Source organism: Jaculus jaculus, chromosome 9, assembly GCF_020740685.1.
Source record: "Jaculus jaculus isolate mJacJac1 chromosome 9, mJacJac1.mat.Y.cur, whole genome shotgun sequence".
Lineage (NCBI taxonomy): Eukaryota > Metazoa > Chordata > Mammalia > Rodentia > Dipodidae > Jaculus > Jaculus jaculus.
Genome location: NC_059110.1, coordinates 71,012,284 through 71,031,282, shown reverse-complemented (window position 1 = coordinate 71,031,282; position 18,999 = coordinate 71,012,284). Strand labels below are relative to the sequence as shown.

The window sequence follows — 18,999 nt, the reverse complement described above, 5'->3', positions numbered from 1 at the left end:
TCCATATAAACTTTAGAATCAGCTGTTGATATCCATAAAAATCACTTGCTATGGTAACTGGGACTGGAATGCTTCTATAAATCAAACTGGAAAAAAAAAAAGACTTCTCTGAATAGTGTCTTCCTATCCCTGAACATGGAATCTCTTTATCTGGGCAGTCTTTTGATTTCTTTAATCAGAATTTTGTAGTTTTAGAAATAATTTTTTGCACATTTTATTAGATTTTTAACCAGGTATTTTTCTTTGTTGGTGCTAATATATAGTATATTATATTTCTAATTTCAAATGTTGCTAATAAGTACTTATGAGCATCAAGAACATAGGCTCTTCTGGGTTTTCTCTATAGACAATCACACCATCTATGGACAAAGGCAGTCTTATTCCTTTCTGCTCAATCTGTATACATCCTATTACCTTGGTTTTTAGTATTATGGTGAATAGGACTAATGGAAGAGGACATATGACTTGATCTTAGTGAGACCTCAGGTCAAAGGTTCAAGTTTCTTACTGTTAAGTATGTTAAATACAGGATATCTCTCACTTATTATAAATGCTTGATCCCAGAAGTATTTCAGATTTATGACTTTTCATATTTTGCAATATTTACATAGATGTTACCACTTGAGTATCCCTATCAAAAATGTAAACTAGCTGGGCTAATTATTCCTAGCACTTGGGAGGCTAAGGTGGGATTGCCATGAGTTAGAGGCCACCCTGAGACTACACAGTGAATTCCAGGCCAGCCTAGACTAGAGTGAGACCCTAGAAAACTAAAAGAAGGGGGGGAGGGCAGGGAGGAGGGTAATGATGGTAGCCACACATGGTGCAGCCACACAAAGTTTCAACTTAATCAAAACAGGAAAAGTGAAATGTTACAAATCTTCAACTGTTTGAACATCATGATAGTTTTAAGAAATTTTAGATTTTGGAACAGTTTAGATTTCAGATTTTCAAATGAGGAATCTCAACGTGAAATTAAAATTTTGTTTCTATTCCTACTTTACTGAGTTTCATCATGAATGGGTACTAGATTTTTTTTTTTTTTTAGTTTTTTGAGATAGGGTCTCACTCTAGCTGAGGGTGACCTGGAATTCACTCTGTATTCTCAGGGTGGCCCGAACTCACAGGGATCCACCTACCTCTGCCTCCCAAGTGCTGGGATTAAAGGCGTGTGCCACCAAGCTGGGCAGGTACTAGATTTTTAAAATTCTTTTTTCTTTTTTTTCCAGGTAGGTTCTCACTGTTGCCCAGGCTGACCTGGAATTCACTATGTAGTCTCAGGGTGGCAATCCTCCCACCTCTGCCTCCTGAGGGCTGCGATTAAAGGTGTGCGCTACCACACCTGGCCACTTAAAATGAATTTTTTTGTTGTTGTTATTGTTTATTTATTTGAGAGCAACAGACAGAGAGAGAGAGAGGCAGAGAGAGAGAGAGAGAGAGAGGAGAGTGGGCGCGCCAGGGCCTCCAGCCACTGCATACGAACTCCAGATGTGTGCGCCCCCTTGTGCATCTGGCTAACGTGGGTCCTGAAGAATTGAGCCTTGAACTGGGGTCCTTAGGCTTCCCAGGCAAGCGCTTAACCGCTAAGCCATCTCTCCAGCCCTAAAATGAATTCTTTACCCTTACTTTTATAATCATGATTTTTGTGTATCTTGTGTGATAGACTATGTTATTTTCAAATATTGATCCCTATGTCCCTGGGGGACAAATTCACCTTTGCAGTGGCATAAGATTCTTTTTATACACTGTAAGATTTGCCTTGATAATATTTTATAAAATATTTTTATTTATTTATTTATTTTGAGGTAGGGTCTCATTCTAGCCCAAGGTGACCTAGGATTCACTGTGTAGTCTCAAGGGTGGCCTTGAACTCAAGGTGATCCACCTACCTCTGCCTCCCAAGTGCTGGGATTAAAGGTATGCGCCACCATGCCCAGCCTTTATTTGTGTATTTGCAAGCAGAAAGAGAAAAAGGGAGGGAGAGGGAAGGAGAGTAAGCATACTGGGTATCTTGTCACTGCAAACTAACTCCAGATGCATACACCACTTTGTGCATCTGGCTTTATGTGGGTACTGGGGAAGCAAACCAGAGCCATCTCTCCAGCACTAGTATTTTTGTTGTTATTGTTTTGAGGCAGGGTCTTACTCTAATCCAAGCTAACCTGGAACTCTGTATCCCAAACTGGTCTTGAACTCACAGTGATCCTGTGTTACTGCTACCTCAGGCTTCTAAGGGCTGAAATTAGGGCATAAACATTATTCCCACCCTTGCCAATAAGCTGTTGAGGATTTCTGGAGCTATTTTTATGACAGATACTGGTCTGTACTTTCTTTTCTTGTAATTTTTGTTATTTTGTCATTAGGGTGATGCTGGACTCACGTTTCTCCTTCATTCCATCTTCTTAGAGACTGCAGTGATGGCATTTTACTCCTTACATGTTTAGGAACACTGATCTGTGAGTCATCTGAACCTGGCACTTACTGGTATCCATTATTCACCACTGATTTCACTTTTTAAAGGACAGAAGCCTGTTTTTGTGATTTCTGTAATATGGTATGTGTAAGTAAGTGGTACACTTCATCTAGGTTATAAAATCTGTGGGCAGAGTCACTCATAGTATTCTTCAAGCTTTTAGTATCTGTGAGATTTATAGGGATGCCCCTTCTCTCATTTTTAGTATTAGTAAATTATATCCTTTCCCTCAGTTTTCCTGGATAGGGGCTTGTTACTGTTATCTTTGCAGAGACATAATTTTGGTCCTGTTGATTTTTCTGCTAGGTTTCTGCTATTGAGGTCTCTTTTAGTTCCATGGTAGTCTGAAAGCAGGCTGTGTAATCATGATGCCTATGCACATGTGTGCATCCTTGAGTCTTATGAGAGCTAAAGAATGTGTACCGTGCTACTGGTGGACTAGTCCATACCAGTCCAGCAGATGACCGATGCTGCTGTTGAGTTCAATTTGTCCTTGCTGATTTTGTCTCCATGTCTGATGACAGGGTTTTTTCTTTTGTGTGTGTGTGTGTGTGTGTGTGTGTGTGTGTGTTTCCAAGGTAAGGTCTTGCACTAGGCCAGGCTAACCTGGAATTCACTCTGTAATATCAGGGTGGCCTCAAACTCACAGTTATCTTCCTACCTCTGCCTGCCTTCCAAGTGCTAGGATTAAAGGCATGTTCCCACACCTGGCTGAAGTTTTAAAATATAGTAATGGATTTGATGATTTTTCCTTGTAATTTAATTAATTTTTGCCCAAGTTTTTATTTTAATTGTAAACCAAACTGGCCCTGACCTTGAACTTGTGGTAATCCTCACATCTCTGCCTCCCAAGTACTGGGAATGTGGTGTATGCATCATGTCCCATTTCTATCTGGATTATTTCTTACATATTTTATCTCTTATAAATTTTGGATTTGTGTTTTCATGAGAGTGTGGGCATGTGCATCTCACGGCGCACATGTGTAGGTCAGCTATTCACCTTGAGCATCAGTCACCATTTTCCACCTCCTTTTAAAGCAAGGTCTCTCATTCCATTATTGTTTATATTATTTCCCAGGTTAGCTGGTCCATTAGCTTCTGGGAAATTCTCTTATCTCACAGGTACTGGAGTTTCAGAAACTAGCTTTTTTGTGGATGTTAGGGATCCAGGTACTCAGGCTTACATGGCAAGTGCTTTATCCACTAAGCCTTCTCCCTTGCCCCATATTTCATATGTTTCATGAGATTTTCCACATTTTAATTTGTTTCAAGATTGTCGATCCTAGTTGAAACATTGTTATGGTGGCTATTTTAAAGGTATTTTCAAATAATCTCAATGGGTGTGACATCCCAGTGCTAATATACATATATATGCATATTATATGTATACACACACACATATCTTTTCGTGGTAGGGTCTTGTTCTAGCCCAGGCTGACCTGGAATTCACTATGTAGTCTCAGGGAAGACTTGAACTCTTCGGTGATCCTCCTACCTCTGCCTCCTGAGTGCTAGGATTAAAGGTATATGCTACCACACCTGGCTCAGGGCTAATATTGAACAATTTTTTCTTTTTTTCATTCACCTGAAGTTTTTTGGGTTGATGGTAAGATAAAATGATTTTTATTATGTCTTGAACATTTGGGGTACGGTGATGAAACTACAGTTCACATCTACCCTGTTATTTTACCAAGCCTTTTTAAAAACTCTGCTGTCTGAGAACTGTTGGTAGTCAAAGGAGCAGTAATTCTTTTCCATGAGGCCAAGCTGAAGTCCTTGCCCTCCACAGGACCTTCACTGAGATTAAGTTGTTCCCCGTGACTCAAATTCCTTAGCAGGTCTGGCTTCTTTCCTCCTTGGAAGTCTTCGTACCTTTGTTTTTCATGTAATGTTCAGGTTGCTTAGTGTACTTACTGGGGAGACTAGGAGGCACGTGTCAACTTCATTTTGTGCAGAACCAGAAGCACAAGTGTATCCAAGGATCAGATCTGACTTAACCTAATTTCATATAGAATCACAACGAACATCAATGAACCAGAGAAACACTGCAGCAGTTATTAAAAAAACTTTCCATCTTTCATGGAATCTTTACCTTCCTCAGTTGTCTTCCCGATCTTTGGAATAGTGAATCTCTTCAAAGAACTAGCTTCTGAATCGCTAGTTAAGGAAGGGTCATTGGTTGAACTCATTTTCCATGTCTTATGCTTAGAATTCTCTTTCATTTCCATTTTGTTGGTGGCCTAAAATCAACCCAAAGTTATTAAGCAAAAGGTCAATAAACATGAAAAATGCACGGAAATAAAAATCATTTAAAAGTTCTTAAAGAGAACAGTGATATATTCTTAAATCATACTGACAACAGACTTCAATCACAATTTGTAAGGTTATACAGAATAAAAAATAAATTGATGATTTTTTTTTCAAGGTAGGGTTTTCACTGTAGCCCAGGCTGAGCTGGACTTCACTATGTAGTCTTTGGGTGGGCTCAAACTCATGGCAATCTGCCTACCTCTGCCTCCTGAGTGAGATCAAAGGCATGCGCCACTACATCTGGTTGATTTTGTTTGTTTTTCTTGGTTTTTCACGGTAGGGTCTCACTTTAGCTCAAGCTGACCTAGAATTCTCTATGTAGGCTCTGGGTGGCCTCGAACTCATGGTGATCCTCCTACCCCTGCCTCCCAAGTGCTGGGATTAAAGGCATGCACCACCATGTCTGGCTGATTTTTTTTATATACTAAAAATTTACTTTTAAAGTTTCTGACAGACCTTTTCCTTGAATCTCCTTGAATTATAACTCTCTTCTTGAGACACTTAAAAACTTATCACTTATAAAAATTTTTATAAACACGGTAAACTTTTTGCCACTCTAGTCTGTAAAGTGCTTTTCCTATAAAAATTAAAGTCGTATTTTCTTTAAATAAAAATCTCTGGCTTTAAGGAGACACTTACAAAAATCATAAACCAATTATTGATGATTATCCTTATAATTAAGAACTAACAATAGTCAGTTGCTTAATTGGTTACTGCTCCATAGTATTTCTGACCATGTTTAACATGACATTATTATACCAGTTAGCAACAAGGATCTTCCTTCTTCTCTATTCTCCCCTTTCTCCTGCCAGCCTCAGCCTTTCCCCCCAAAACTTTTTCTTAACCTCTCAGCAGAACTCAAACTGGATACTAAGTAGAAGCTATGGCACTCCCACACAAAGAAATACATACATACATACATACATACATACATATATATATATATATACATAACCAGCACTTTCATACCACTTTATAAAATGGCTCATGAGCTTCTCAATTCATGCCAACTGCTTACTTCAAACATGAAATCACAAATCAAATTATGAGATGGTAAAGTTCCATAGAAGAATCACAAAGCATAAGGTTCTATATAAGGTTCACTGGTGATTTCCCCCAACCATCTCTATGCTTCCTGTGCCCTCTATGAAAGGTGACCTTATAATCTTCTAATAAACCATGGGTCAAAAATAGGGAACAGAAACCTCTAGAAAGAAGAAAATTAATTAGCCTTTCCCCCATCTAGCCACTAGTGGGTGATTCTTCTAACAAGAATGCCATTTTGGAATTCAAGCAGCACATATGGATGTAATGTATAACTGATAATTGAATAAGGAGAAGAGAGATTAATTTATTTAGAAAGATTCTACTATAAAGAAAAACCCCTAATTAATCATGGTTTATATCAACAGCTTCTAAAGGTATGCAAGTGGTTGAATCTATGTGAAGAGCCAAGAGCTAAGATGACGCTCAATATTACCTTACAGTTAAATGTGTTCAGAGAGGCAGGTGACTGTAGGTGTCTGTTTTCTTACAAACTTTGCTCTAGAGAATTTACTAATAAAGGAAATGTCTGAAGCTTACCAATTGTTGTTCCTCGATGTTCTCACAGAAACTAACTTTAGAGCTGATGACAGATGAGTGAGTATTCATGGCACAATGGTACTGCATATTCTCCATTACACAGGTTGTATGCTGTCATTTTCAGAGCCCAGACTGCTAACCATTACACCATGGAACCCCGCAATTATTTCTTTTCTTCTTTTTTTTGAGGTAGGGCCTTGCTCTACCCAGGCTGACCTAGAATTCACTATGTAATCTCAGGCTGGCCTCAAGCTTAAAGCAATCCTCCTACCCCTGCTGGAATTATAGGCATGTGCCATCCATACCTGGCAATTATTTCTTTTCAAGTGAAAATAATGTCCCTCTAAATTCAGTCCAAGTAAATCAACCATGTTAAAGTAGAAAGAATTCATACATTGCTTTATGCTCAATTATCAGAGACTCAGAACCATTAATTACACTTATATTAATCATTACACACATGTATAAACTATATCATGTTATAAACTAAATATACAGAATATCCCTATTCCATTTACACATATATTGTTTACATATGCAGAGTAAGGAAGTTTGATTTCTGAATGCAGCACCTTAGTCTTCTTGGCCATTCTGACTCCCTAGGAAGTTTCATTTGGGGCTACTGGACTAGTCTAGGCAAGCAATAGAGTATGAAAAAGAACGAATTGCAAAAATTTCAGGAACAGTTAATATACAAGAACATAGGAGATGAACAGAGAACACCACCCCAAAATTCCCCATATTCTAACAATGAAAATGTCTATTCACATATATTTAAAGTGTATATATATATATATATATATATATATATATATATATATATATACACACACACACACACATATATATATATGTATATATGTATATGTATATATATGTATGTATATATGTATATGTGTATATATATACACACACATATTTATACATATATATTATGAACAACTTTAAGCTAATATACTTAAAGGCTAGGTAAAATAAATTATGAGAAAAGTGTAACTTACTAAAATTGAGTCAAAAAAGTAAAAAGAATAATCTTAAGAAAAATACACCAGATGTAGATAGTAAGATATTAGTAAATCATAAAAAGTGTAAGCTTATCTCAGAAATGCAAGGATAATTTAGCAAGAAATATGTATATTTTATTTGCCACATAAGCCAGCAGATTTAAAAAAGGTGAAATTCAAATTCATTTATCATTTTTACAAAGTCTTAATAGAAACAAACAAACCTGACTTTAGATGTCTTGAGTATTTGTGACAAACTGATAAAATGCTAAAAGCATTCTCTTAACATTAACAATAAAATAAGGATCCCTTCTTTTAAGTTCCTTTTACCAGTGGACTGGAGTTGCTCACAAAAAGTTGTAAAATTTAACAGAAGAAAGTGTAGCTTGGTCTATGGACTTGCATGCAAATTTCTTGGAATGGAAGAGTGATTCTCAGTTACTGACTAGAAGCTCAGACTCAGTACTAAAGAGATTAAAGAGAAGCGTTACTCAGAAAGACAAAGTATAATAATGGATTCAAATTCTGGTTCTACCAGACTAAGAATGAGCCAAGTGCCTAATTTATCTCAGGTTAACAACTGTATCTATGCTATATGGCTGCAGTACACAACAGGAGTGCCCTCTGTTAGTGTTAACCTGCTCCCGTGTGACGGAATCAATTTAGGGAGTTTGTCAGAATAGTATTGCAAAGACAAAAGGAAGTTAAGAGAAATTCTAACTCTGTATTAATTTATGATGGGACCTTAGACAAGGCACTGATTTTCTTTTGCAGTACATTACTCTATGTACATGAATGGAAACACATTTTTCAGAGATGGCAAGGGAAATAATCCCTTTTTACAATGCTCTAAAGATTGACTCCTCTAAAAGTGTGTTTTCAGAGGACATTTGTACTGAATTTCTCAAGACTACTCTTACAGATTTGGAACTAAGTTCTTGCAAGCACTTGTTAAAGATGAAAAATTAAACCAACCAAACAAAGATCCTGAAAATATTTCAATTGCTCACTATGATAAAGTTTTTACTGGAACAATGGTTTCAACTGGACAACTTGGAGAACCCCCAGATTTCCCTTAATAAGACTCAACTGCTGGCAATTGTGAATTTTTTTTTGTTGTTGTTCTTTAATATATTTAATTTATTTATTTGAGAGAGAGGGAGAGAAAGAGAAAGAGAGGGAGGGAGGGAGGGAGCAAGAGAGGAGAATGGGCATGCCAGGGCCTCCAGCCACTGGAAACGAACTCCAGATGCATGCACCACCTTGTGCATCTGGTTTATGTGGGTCCTGAAGAATTGAACCAGGATTCTTTGGCCTTGCAGGCAACAGTCTTAACTGCTAAGCCATCTCTCCAGCTGACTGTGAAGGTTTTTAATGAGTACTTGTCATGGTTGCTGGTCAAGACAATTTAAAGCACACAACCATCAGTAAGAACATTTTTTAGCTGTTATTCAAACTTTTAACATGTCATTTTCTTGTTACTTTTACATATTGGACTACAGAGCTCAGGCTGACTTGGAACTCATTATGAGTACAGACCCCACCCCAGGCTGACCTTGAACTCACAGTGATCCTAGTATCTCTGCCTCCAGAGTGCAATCATGCCAGGCCCAAATTAAGTCTGTTTTAAAGTACTATTCACACAAAATTACCACAATGATGATATTATGGCAAAACAGTGCCATCCCCCATTTTTTTTTGTAATCTTGGGAAAGAATGCCTGTTGAATAAATAGTATCTATTAAATAGCAATTTATTCAGTTAGAAACACTAAAATTATCAATTAGTATACACAGTTCTAAAAGAAGAAGACATATTGGATCCTAGCTACAGATGATTGGGTTTCTGCGTGAGAATGAAAATACTTAGTAGTAGAGGCCAGTAAGGTAAAAAGGAGACATAAAGGGTAGAGAAAGGAAGGGAGGAGGATACTTAATAGGTTGATATTGTATATATGTAATTACAATGATTGTAATGGGGAGGTAATATGATGGAGAATGGAATTTCAAATGGGAAAGTGTGGGGGTGGGGAGGGAGGGAATTACCATGGGATATATTTTATAATCATGGAAAATGTTAATAAAAATTAAAAAAAAATTAAAAAAAGAAGATGACATATAATTATTTTTAAAAAATATATATTTTATTTGCCAGAATAGAGAAAGAAGAAAGAGTGAGAATGGGTGCACCAGGGCCTCCAGCTGCTGTAAGCTAACTCCAAAAGCATGCACCACTCTGTGCAACTGGCTTTACATGGGTACTGGAGAATTGAATTTGGGTCAATAGGCTTTGCAGGCAAGTGCCTTAACTGCTGAGCCATCTTTCCAGCCCACATATAATTACTTTTAATAAAATAGGATTAAATAAGAACATGAGGACAATAAACTACATAAATATCTAGGTGAAATCAGTAATTTCTTAGTTATTCCTCAAGTACAGCCTTGCACTTTCTCCATCAGGCATGGGCAAACTACAGGCTGGAGGCTGAATCTAGTCTTTTTTTTCTTAAAGGCCTGCAAACTCACTCTAGATGGATGTACTACTTTGTGCATCTGGTTTTACATGGGTACTAGGGAACTGAATCTGGGTCAGCAGGCTTTGCAAGCAAGTGCTTTTAACCACTGAGCAATCTCCTCATCCTTGGCTTACAGTTCTGTTTTCCCAAATATTTTCTTTATTTATTTGAGAAAGAGAGAGAGAGAGAGAGAGAGAGAGAGAGAGCGTGCGAGCGCGAGCGAGCAAGTGAGCGCACGTGAAAGAGTCAGAGAGAAAGACAAAATGGGCATGCCAGGGCCTACAGCCATTGCAAACAAACTCCAGATACATTCCCTCCTCCTACCCCGTGCACGTGGGTCCTGGGGAATTGAACTAAGCCATTTCCCCAGTCCTGATTTATGCTTTAAAATATGGCATATATAACTGTGTAATACTCAAATGTCAATGTTGATACTAACTTTTACTGGAAACACAGCCATTCCCTTTCATTTAGATATACCTAAAACCAACTTCCTGTTAGAAGAGTGTAGTTAAGTGTAACTAAGACTTTATGGAGCACTGAGATTAAAGTGTTCACCATGTATACCCTTTACACGAGGAGACAGGTTGCCAAACCTGTCACAAATGGAAGTAATTTAGGTATGTAAGAATTGGGACGGAAGAAAACCAGGTCTCCTGATTTTCATTTCACCTTTTCTTTTCCTTGTCCTCACCCCACTGTCTCAGTTACCTCTCTACTGTATTCTCAATTTCTTTTCTATTCACTTTAGTTTATTGTATTCCTCCTGACAATGGTTAAATAAGCTCAAGTTTGATGATTTATGAAACAAAATTTACCAAGGCTATGTTTATCTTTGTCTCGCATACCTTTCACTCCCATTGTCTACTTTAATTTCCACGTTTTTCTACCTAACTAGAAATTGTCAAGGTCATCAAGCAGTTTCCACATCAGTGTCTTATTCCTATTAGTAAACTTCTGACTCCTAACATACCTGGCCTCCCTAGGCTGGACACTCTGGCCAGTCTGTTCTTGTGTTAATAACTGTCATCCCAGAGTTCTATGACTTCATAATCCTGATTTAACAGCAACTTTTCAGGTGCTGCATTATTATCCTCTGAATAACTCATCTTTCTCTACCTATCCCTTATTTTTACTTGAAAGAAAAATATTTTACAGTATTCACCAAATGTAACTTTTGCAAACAATTTTAAAAAGCAAACCTTGTGGGGCTAGGCATGTATAATGCCTTGGGTTTGATTCTCAGCAACACAAAATAAATGAAATAAACTGGTGTTCCCACATGCCTGGTCTGGCCATTTTAGCCAGCCAGAGCAAATCCCTGGGAAGGGATTTCCCACATGCAGAAAAAAGCAGCAAAAAAAAAAAAAAGGAGGGTGAATACAGAAGGCAATTTTGGCTGGGTATCAGTTTCCAGGGGAGTCTCCAGAACATATCTCACCTCAAAGTCTCAGACTCTGATAGAGCCCACAGAAGAACTCCCAGGCAGAACCCACTCCAAGCACCAGGCTGCAAGTAATACTGAGAAACTAAGCCCAGTGAGCTTCCTTCCCTTCATTTAGCAGATTATCCAATTTCTGTGAGCAGGGAGCCACCACACTAGCACAGTCTGCACTCCCCATCAGGCCAGGGGCACCAGCCCCACGGCCCATGGGATCCTGGGGCTGATCATATTCCAAAGGCCAGACAGTGGGCAATGCTGGGTATTCAAAGTCTAAAATCCCCAGGCAGTGAAGAGCACTGAGAGGAGAGAACCTGCTTGGACAATGAGTAGGCCAAGCATCCCAGGACCACACACAGACTTGCCTGGAGGCTGCACATACAAGGAGGACCTTGCTTAAACTCAAAATGCACCCAGACCAATAAAGTGGAGCAACTACCTTAATCAAAGATAACCAGGTTTGAAACACAGGTGCGATAACAGCTACAATAGCTGCAATCTTGGCAAAACAAGAGACTATGCAGAAATGGGCAAATCCCAACACAAAACAAAACAACAAGCCAAGATATCCCCACTAAGAATGCCTAGTTCCATAGTGGAAGCCTCCAATGAAAATACAGAGGATTATCGAGATGTAGAATGCCCAAGTAAGATTATGATAAGCATATTTAACAAACTTAATGAGACCATGAACAAATGGATAGATACAATGGATGAGAACCAGCAAAAAGAATTCACTAGATATATAAATGAAATGGAAGAGAACCAACAAAAAATTCTCAATAAACACCTCAATAAAACTGAACAGAAGGGCTGCAGAGATGGCTTAGCGGTTAAGGTGCTTACTTACAGAAGCCTAAGTACCCAGGTTTGATTCCCCAGTACCCATGTAAACCAGATACACAAGGTGGTACATGCATGTGAAGTTTGTTTGCAGTGGCTAAAGGCCCTGGTGTGTGCACATTCTATCTACTTTTCTCTAATAAATAAATAGACTAATTAATATTTAAAAACTTGGCAAAACTGAAGAGAAGATCTCAACAGACAGATTAACTGAATTGGAGAAAAATCAACAATAACAAAAACATGAACTCAAGGGTCTGGGTTCCATGTGTGGACAGTGAGCAGGTGGGCTTAGTGGTCTGGAGTGAGTAGGCCAGACCCCTGTTTCTGGGCTCCTCCCACCTCCCCAGTAAGTAGGCCACACTCCTGTTTCCTGGCTCCTCCAAGTCCCCTGGTCCTGGTAGATCCCTTTGTGCCTTGCTTGGGAGGCCTGGTCTCCATGTGAGCTGTGGAATTAGGGCTTTTGCTCTGGTATCCTGACTGGGCACTGGGAACCAACATCCCTGTTCACCTGAGTCAGAGGGTGAATAGGCCAAAGGACCAAAACTTGCTTCCTCCTCAATAAAAAAAGAGTTCTCCTAAAATGTGCAGACTACAATGCAAAAAAGCCAACGAAAGCCAGAAAACAGATTTCCAGCAAGGATGCCTAGTCCTACAATGGAAGCCTCCAAATAAATCAAAGAGAAATCAACAGAAAGTCATTCCCAAAATGAAAACACAACCACCAATGAGACCCTAATGCCAAAAAAAAAAAAAAAAAAAATCGCTGAACTGGAAGCAAATCATCTAAGAACCAATAATCATTATCAACAAATTTGAACAGAATTGTCCCCTAAAACATTCAGCTTTTGGCAGTAGGTTTAGCTTGACTGAGGAAAGTGTTAGAACCCTCCAAAGAGATATGAATAAATTGAAGATGAATCAAGAAATGGAAGATCTCAACAACCAGTTGATTAAGCTTAATGAAGACTTGATCAAATGCAAGAATGAACTCCAGGGTGAAAGAGATAAGACATTGAGAGGACTCAACTCCTATGAGACCAGATATCCAGAAACACAGAGGCTCCCAAGACCTCATCACTGAAGCAGACCTAAAATGAACCGAACATGGTTCAGGGAAATTTGCAGAAGAGGGGGCAGTAGGGAATGTCAGGGCCACACAATGGGTCATTATAAAGAGACATTGCCTCATACCCATAACTTGTGCCTAACCTCACAACGACCCATATTACCCAGCTAGGATGGTCCCTGTGGGAGAGCAGGACAGGGAGGAGGCTAATGATGGTACCAATTTGACTGTATACACTGAGTACAAAACTAATAATAATAATAATAAAGAATGAACTCCAGGAAGCATCAAACAAATCAGAACTCAAACTGAAACTGTACCTCATAAAAGAGATGGACATGATGCAAAATAACACAGCAGAAAACAAAAATCAAATAAAAATTATAAAAACTTCTCTAAAACCCACAGAGTTACTCATGTGGACTACAGAAGACAAGACAGAAGAAACTGATCAAGAGGTCAAAAACTTTGCTAAGTTCAAAACATCAAGTGAACAGAATACAAGGGAATTGTGGGACACCCTAAAACAATCAAACATCTGGATCATGGGTATACTGTAAGGAGAGGAAATCCAGGCCAGAGACATAGAGACCATTTTCAACAAATTTATTGAACAAAATTTTCTAAATCTCTCAAAAGGAAGGTCTGTCCAGATAGAAGAAGATCACAGAATGCCAAACAGTCAGGACTAAGGAAGAAACTTTCTAATACACATCATAGTTAAAACTCTTAAACAACAAAAACAGAGAGTGTGTTAAAAGTGGCATAAGAGAAACAATTTACAACATACAAAAGCAATCCCATCAAAATTATATCATATTTCTCAATGGAGACCACCAAACCCCATAAAACACCTCATCACGGTAAGGATTAATTCAAACCTCATATTAATAATCTTAAATATTAATGGTCTTAACTCATCCATCAAAAGACACAGGTTATCAAGATGGATCAAAACACTGGACCCTTCTGTCTGCTGTCTTCAAGAAACCCATCTCACCCCTAAAGATAGACACCTCCTCAGGGTGAAAGGTTGGAAAATGATATTCTAAGCAAAGGGAGATAAATGGGTGTTGCAATATTAATATATGATAAAAAAGACTTCAAGTGAAAAGCAATCAAAAGGACAAAGAAGGCCACTTCTCACTCATGAAGGGAGTGGTCCAACATGAGCACATCACAATCAAAAATATGTGTGCACCAAACACAGGTGTACCACAGTTTATAAAACAAAATCTATTTGGCAATAAAACAGAAATAAACACCAACACCATCATAGTTGGAGACTTCAATACTTCACTATCATCAACAGACAGATCATCCAAGCAGAAAATTAACAGGGAAATAACAGAGCTCAACATAATAGGTCAACTAGACCTAACAGATATCTACAGAACTTTCCACCTGAACTCTACAGAATACACATTCTTCTCAGCAGCCCATGGAACTTTCTCCAAAATTGACCATATATTATCCCATAAAGTGTGGCTTGATAAAGTCAGGAAAACTGAAGTAACTTCCTGTATCATGTCAGATCACAAAGCTTTAAAAACAAGAAATTAACAAGAGATACATCAAGAACTCCACCAGCTCCTGTAGACTAAACAATACACACATTCAAACAAGAAATGGGTCATGGAAAAAAATTTTCAAAAATACTGTAAAATTCCTAGAATTCAATGATAATGAAAACACAACCTACCAAAACTTATGGGACACAATGAAGGCAATCCTAAGAGGAGAATTCATAGCCCTCAATGCCTTCATTACAAAGACAGATCCCAAATTAATATCCTGACTGTCCATCTAAAGGAACTGGCAAAACAAGAAGAAACCAGCCCAAAGAGCTCCAGACAGAAAGAAACAAGATTAGAGCAGAAATTATTCAATTGGAAACTAAGAAAACAATTTTAAAAAAATCAATTAATGAAACAAAGAACTGGTTCTTTGAAAAAATTAAACAAGATTAACAAACTCCTGGCCAAACTGATCAAGCAAAAACAAGGGAAGTCTCAGATTAACAACATCAGAAAATAAAAAGGAGAGATCACAACAGCCATCAATGAAATTAGAAGAATCATCAGGACATACTTCCAAAACCTCTACTACACAAAAGTAAATAATCTGGAAGAAATGTATGAATTCCTAGACACATACAACCTACCAAAACTAAACTCAGAGGAGATTAATCTCCTAAACAAACCTATCACATCCATGGAGATTGAAAAGGTAATTAAAAACTTACCCCAAAACAAATGTCCAGCACCATGGCTTCACAGCTAAATTCTATCAAACCTTCACAGAAGAACTGAAACCAATTTTTCTTAACCTATTCTGCATAATCAGAGGCCAAGGAATCCTCCCTGACTCCTTCCATGAAGCTAGCATCACCCTAATACCAAAACCAGACAGAGATGCAACAAGGAGAGAAAACTATAGGCTAAATCCCTGCTGAATTTAGATGCAAAGTTCCTGAACAAAATGGCTGCAAACCAAATTCAACAACACATAAAAAGCATTATCCACCTTGATCAACAGGCTTCATCCCAGGGTTGCAGGGATGGTTTAACATATGGAAATCAATGTAGTACACCATATAAATAAACTGAACCATAAGAACCACATGATCATCTCAATTGATGCAGAGAAGGCCTCTGACAAAATACCACCACCAACACTTCATGATCAAAACACTGGAAAGAATAGGCATGGAGGGTTTATATCTCAATAAAAGCCTATATATGAAGCTCCTAAAGCCCAAATAATTCTTTTTTTTTAATTTTAAATTTTTTATTAACATTTTCCATGATTATAAAAAAAATATCCCATGGTAATTCCCTCCCTTCCCCCTGACACTTTCCCCTTTGAAATTCCATTCTCCATCATATTACCTCCCCATCTCAATCATTGTACTTACATATATACAATATCAACCTATTAAGTACCCTCCCCAAATAATTCTTAATGGGGAAAAACTCAAGGAGTTCCCACTGAGATCTGGAACAAGACAGGGGTGTCCTCTCTCATCACTACTGCTCTTCTACATAGTACTAAAAGTACTAGCCCAAGGAATAAGACAGAAGAAAGAAGTAAAAGGGATTCAAATTGAAAAGGAAGAAATCAAGTTACCTACCCCCTATTTGCAGATGACATGATCCTATATACAAGTGATCTGAAAGTCTCTATCTCAAAACTTCTAAAGGCGATTAGTTAATTCAGCAAAGTGGCAAGATACAAAATAAATGTACAAAAATCAGTAGCTTTTCTATATGCAAAGGACAAATATACAGAGAAAGAAATAATTGAGGCTGTCACATTTTCAATAGCAATAACAACAAAAATTCCTTGGAATAACACTAACCAAAGATGTGAAAGACCTATATAACAAAAACATAAAAACACTCAAGAAAGAAATTGAGGAGGACTTGAGAAGACAGAAAGTCCTCCCATGCTCCTATAGTTAGAATTAATATGAAAATGACAATTCTACCAAAAGCAATATACAGATTTAACATAATACCAATAAAAACACCAGCATCATTCTTCACATAAATTGAAAAAATGATCTCAAAATTCATATGGACTCGCAGAAGGCCTTGAATATCCAAACATATCCTCAGCAACCCCCACACCAAACCAAAAAAACCTACCTCTGGTAGTATCACCATACCTGATCTAAAGCTATATTACAAAACCGTAGTGACAAAACAGCATGGTACTAGAATAAACAGAAAGATAGACCAATGGAATAGAATTGAAGACCCACACCATAGGTCAAGTAATCAAAGCTGCTTGATCTTCGACAAAGGTGCCAATAATGTAGACTGGAGAAAAGACAGCATCTTCAACAAATGGTGTTGGACAAATTACAGGACCATATGTAGAAAAATGAAATTAGACCCACTCATTTCACCATACACAAAAATCAAATCTAAATGGATTTAAAGCCTCAATATAAGACCTGAATCTCTTCAACTCCTAGAAGAAAAAATAGGAGCCATGCTCCATGATATAGGACTGGGAAAAGACTTCCTGAACAAAACCCCAGTAGGCCAAGAAATTAAACAAGCACTCAACCAATGGGATCTCATGAAGCTAAAAAGCTTTTGCACAAACATACCATAGCAGAGCCAATAGATTACGCACTGAGTGGGAGAAAATCTTTGCCAGCTAACAGTTAACATCTACAAAGAACTCAAAAACCTAAGTAAAAAAATCAAACAACCCACTCCAAAAGTGGGGCAGAGAAATAAATAGGGAGTTCTCAAAGGAAGATTAAAAATGGCTAGCACACACTTAGAGAATGTTTTAAGGGAAATGCAAATTAAAACTACTATGAGATTCCACCTTACCCCAGTAAGGATAGCAAACATTAAAAAATCAAATGAAAATAAATGTTGGTGAGATAGGAATATAAATAAATATTTATGTTGGTCTGAATGTAAGCTGTTACAAGCACTGTCGAAATAAGTATGGGGACTCCTGAAAAGGATGAATATAGTTACCAGCAGACCCTGTTATTCCATTACTGGGCAATTACTCTAAAAGCTCCACATCTCAGTTCAGAGATATTTGCTCAACTATCTTTACAGCTGCTCAATTAGTAATAGCTAAAAATTGGAATCAACCCAGGTACCCATCATTTGATGAATGGATAACCAAGATGTGGTATATCTACATGATGGAATTCCACTCAGAGTAAGGACAAATGACACAATGAAAATTATAGAAAAATGGTCAAACTTGGAACAGATCATTCTAAGTGAATTCACACAATCACAGAAAGACAACCTTCACATGGTCTCATTCATCTGTGGTTCCTAACCTGCATCAGCCTGTGTTGCTGACATACCTGAGGACATTCAACACCTACCAAACCAGAAATCCAGAGGCTCCTAAGTGCCCAACACTGAAGGAAACTAAAAATGCTCCCAGCATGGCTCAGGAAATTTTGCAGAAGAGGGTGTGGAAAGATTGTTAGAGCCACAAGTGTGGACATTTTGCACAGAGACATTGCCATGCTCCCTATAATGCATGACCTACAGTCCCCATGTGGTTGACCTGCACCCCAATGAGGAAGGCCTCTTCAGAAAAGGAGCAGGAAGTAGGGAAAGGATGGTACCAATATGTGTTGTTTACATATTATTTCTGTATCTAATAAAAATTAAAAAACAAGCAAATTAATGACATTATACCATATAAACCACAGTTATATTTTAATGCATCAGTTAAAAGTTGACTGGGAGATGGCTCAGTGAGTAAAGTGTTTTTCCCACAAGCATAAAGGCCTAAGTTTGGATCTTCTACATCCATGTAAAATGTTGGGAGTGTAAGTGGGCTCTGATAATCCCAGAAATGGGGAGGTGGGGACAAGGAATTCCTGGGGCTCACTGTCCAGCGTGTCTAAACAAATTGCTAAGCTATGAGTTCAGTGAAACACTGTCTCAAAGAATAAGGTGGAGAGAAATTGAAGAAGACTTGCAACATGGACCTCTGGTCTCTGTGTGCCAATATCTGATGTACATACCATACCCACACCCCCACACACGTTCATAGAAAATAATTAAAAAATATACTTTAAAAAGTGGCCCATGCTACATAAATTCAGTTATAACAGTATCAAAGGTTGGTACTTAAAGGTTGTACTACCTTTTAAAACATATTTTCAGGGCTGGGCAAATGGCTCAGTGCTTGCTTGCAAAGCCTACCTGGCTGGGTTCAATTCCCCAGTAGCCATGTAAAGATAGATGAATAAAGTGG

The 18,999-nt window shown here is 38.0% G+C and overlaps 1 protein-coding gene across 1 annotated transcript in view; it reads right to left on the bottom strand.

Annotated features, from left to right (window-relative positions):
• Nucleotides 1-18,999, bottom strand: part of Tex15 (testis expressed 15, meiosis and synapsis associated) — a 99,380-nt gene that overhangs the window by 39,121 nt on the left and 41,260 nt on the right. Inside the window, exon 3 of the mRNA XM_045159388.1 lies at nucleotides 4,566-4,713. Within this exon, the coding sequence (XP_045015323.1) occupies nucleotides 4,566-4,701 (136 nt within the window). The 5' untranslated portion in view covers nucleotides 4,702-4,713. The remainder of the gene's footprint in view (nucleotides 1-4,565; nucleotides 4,714-18,999) is intronic.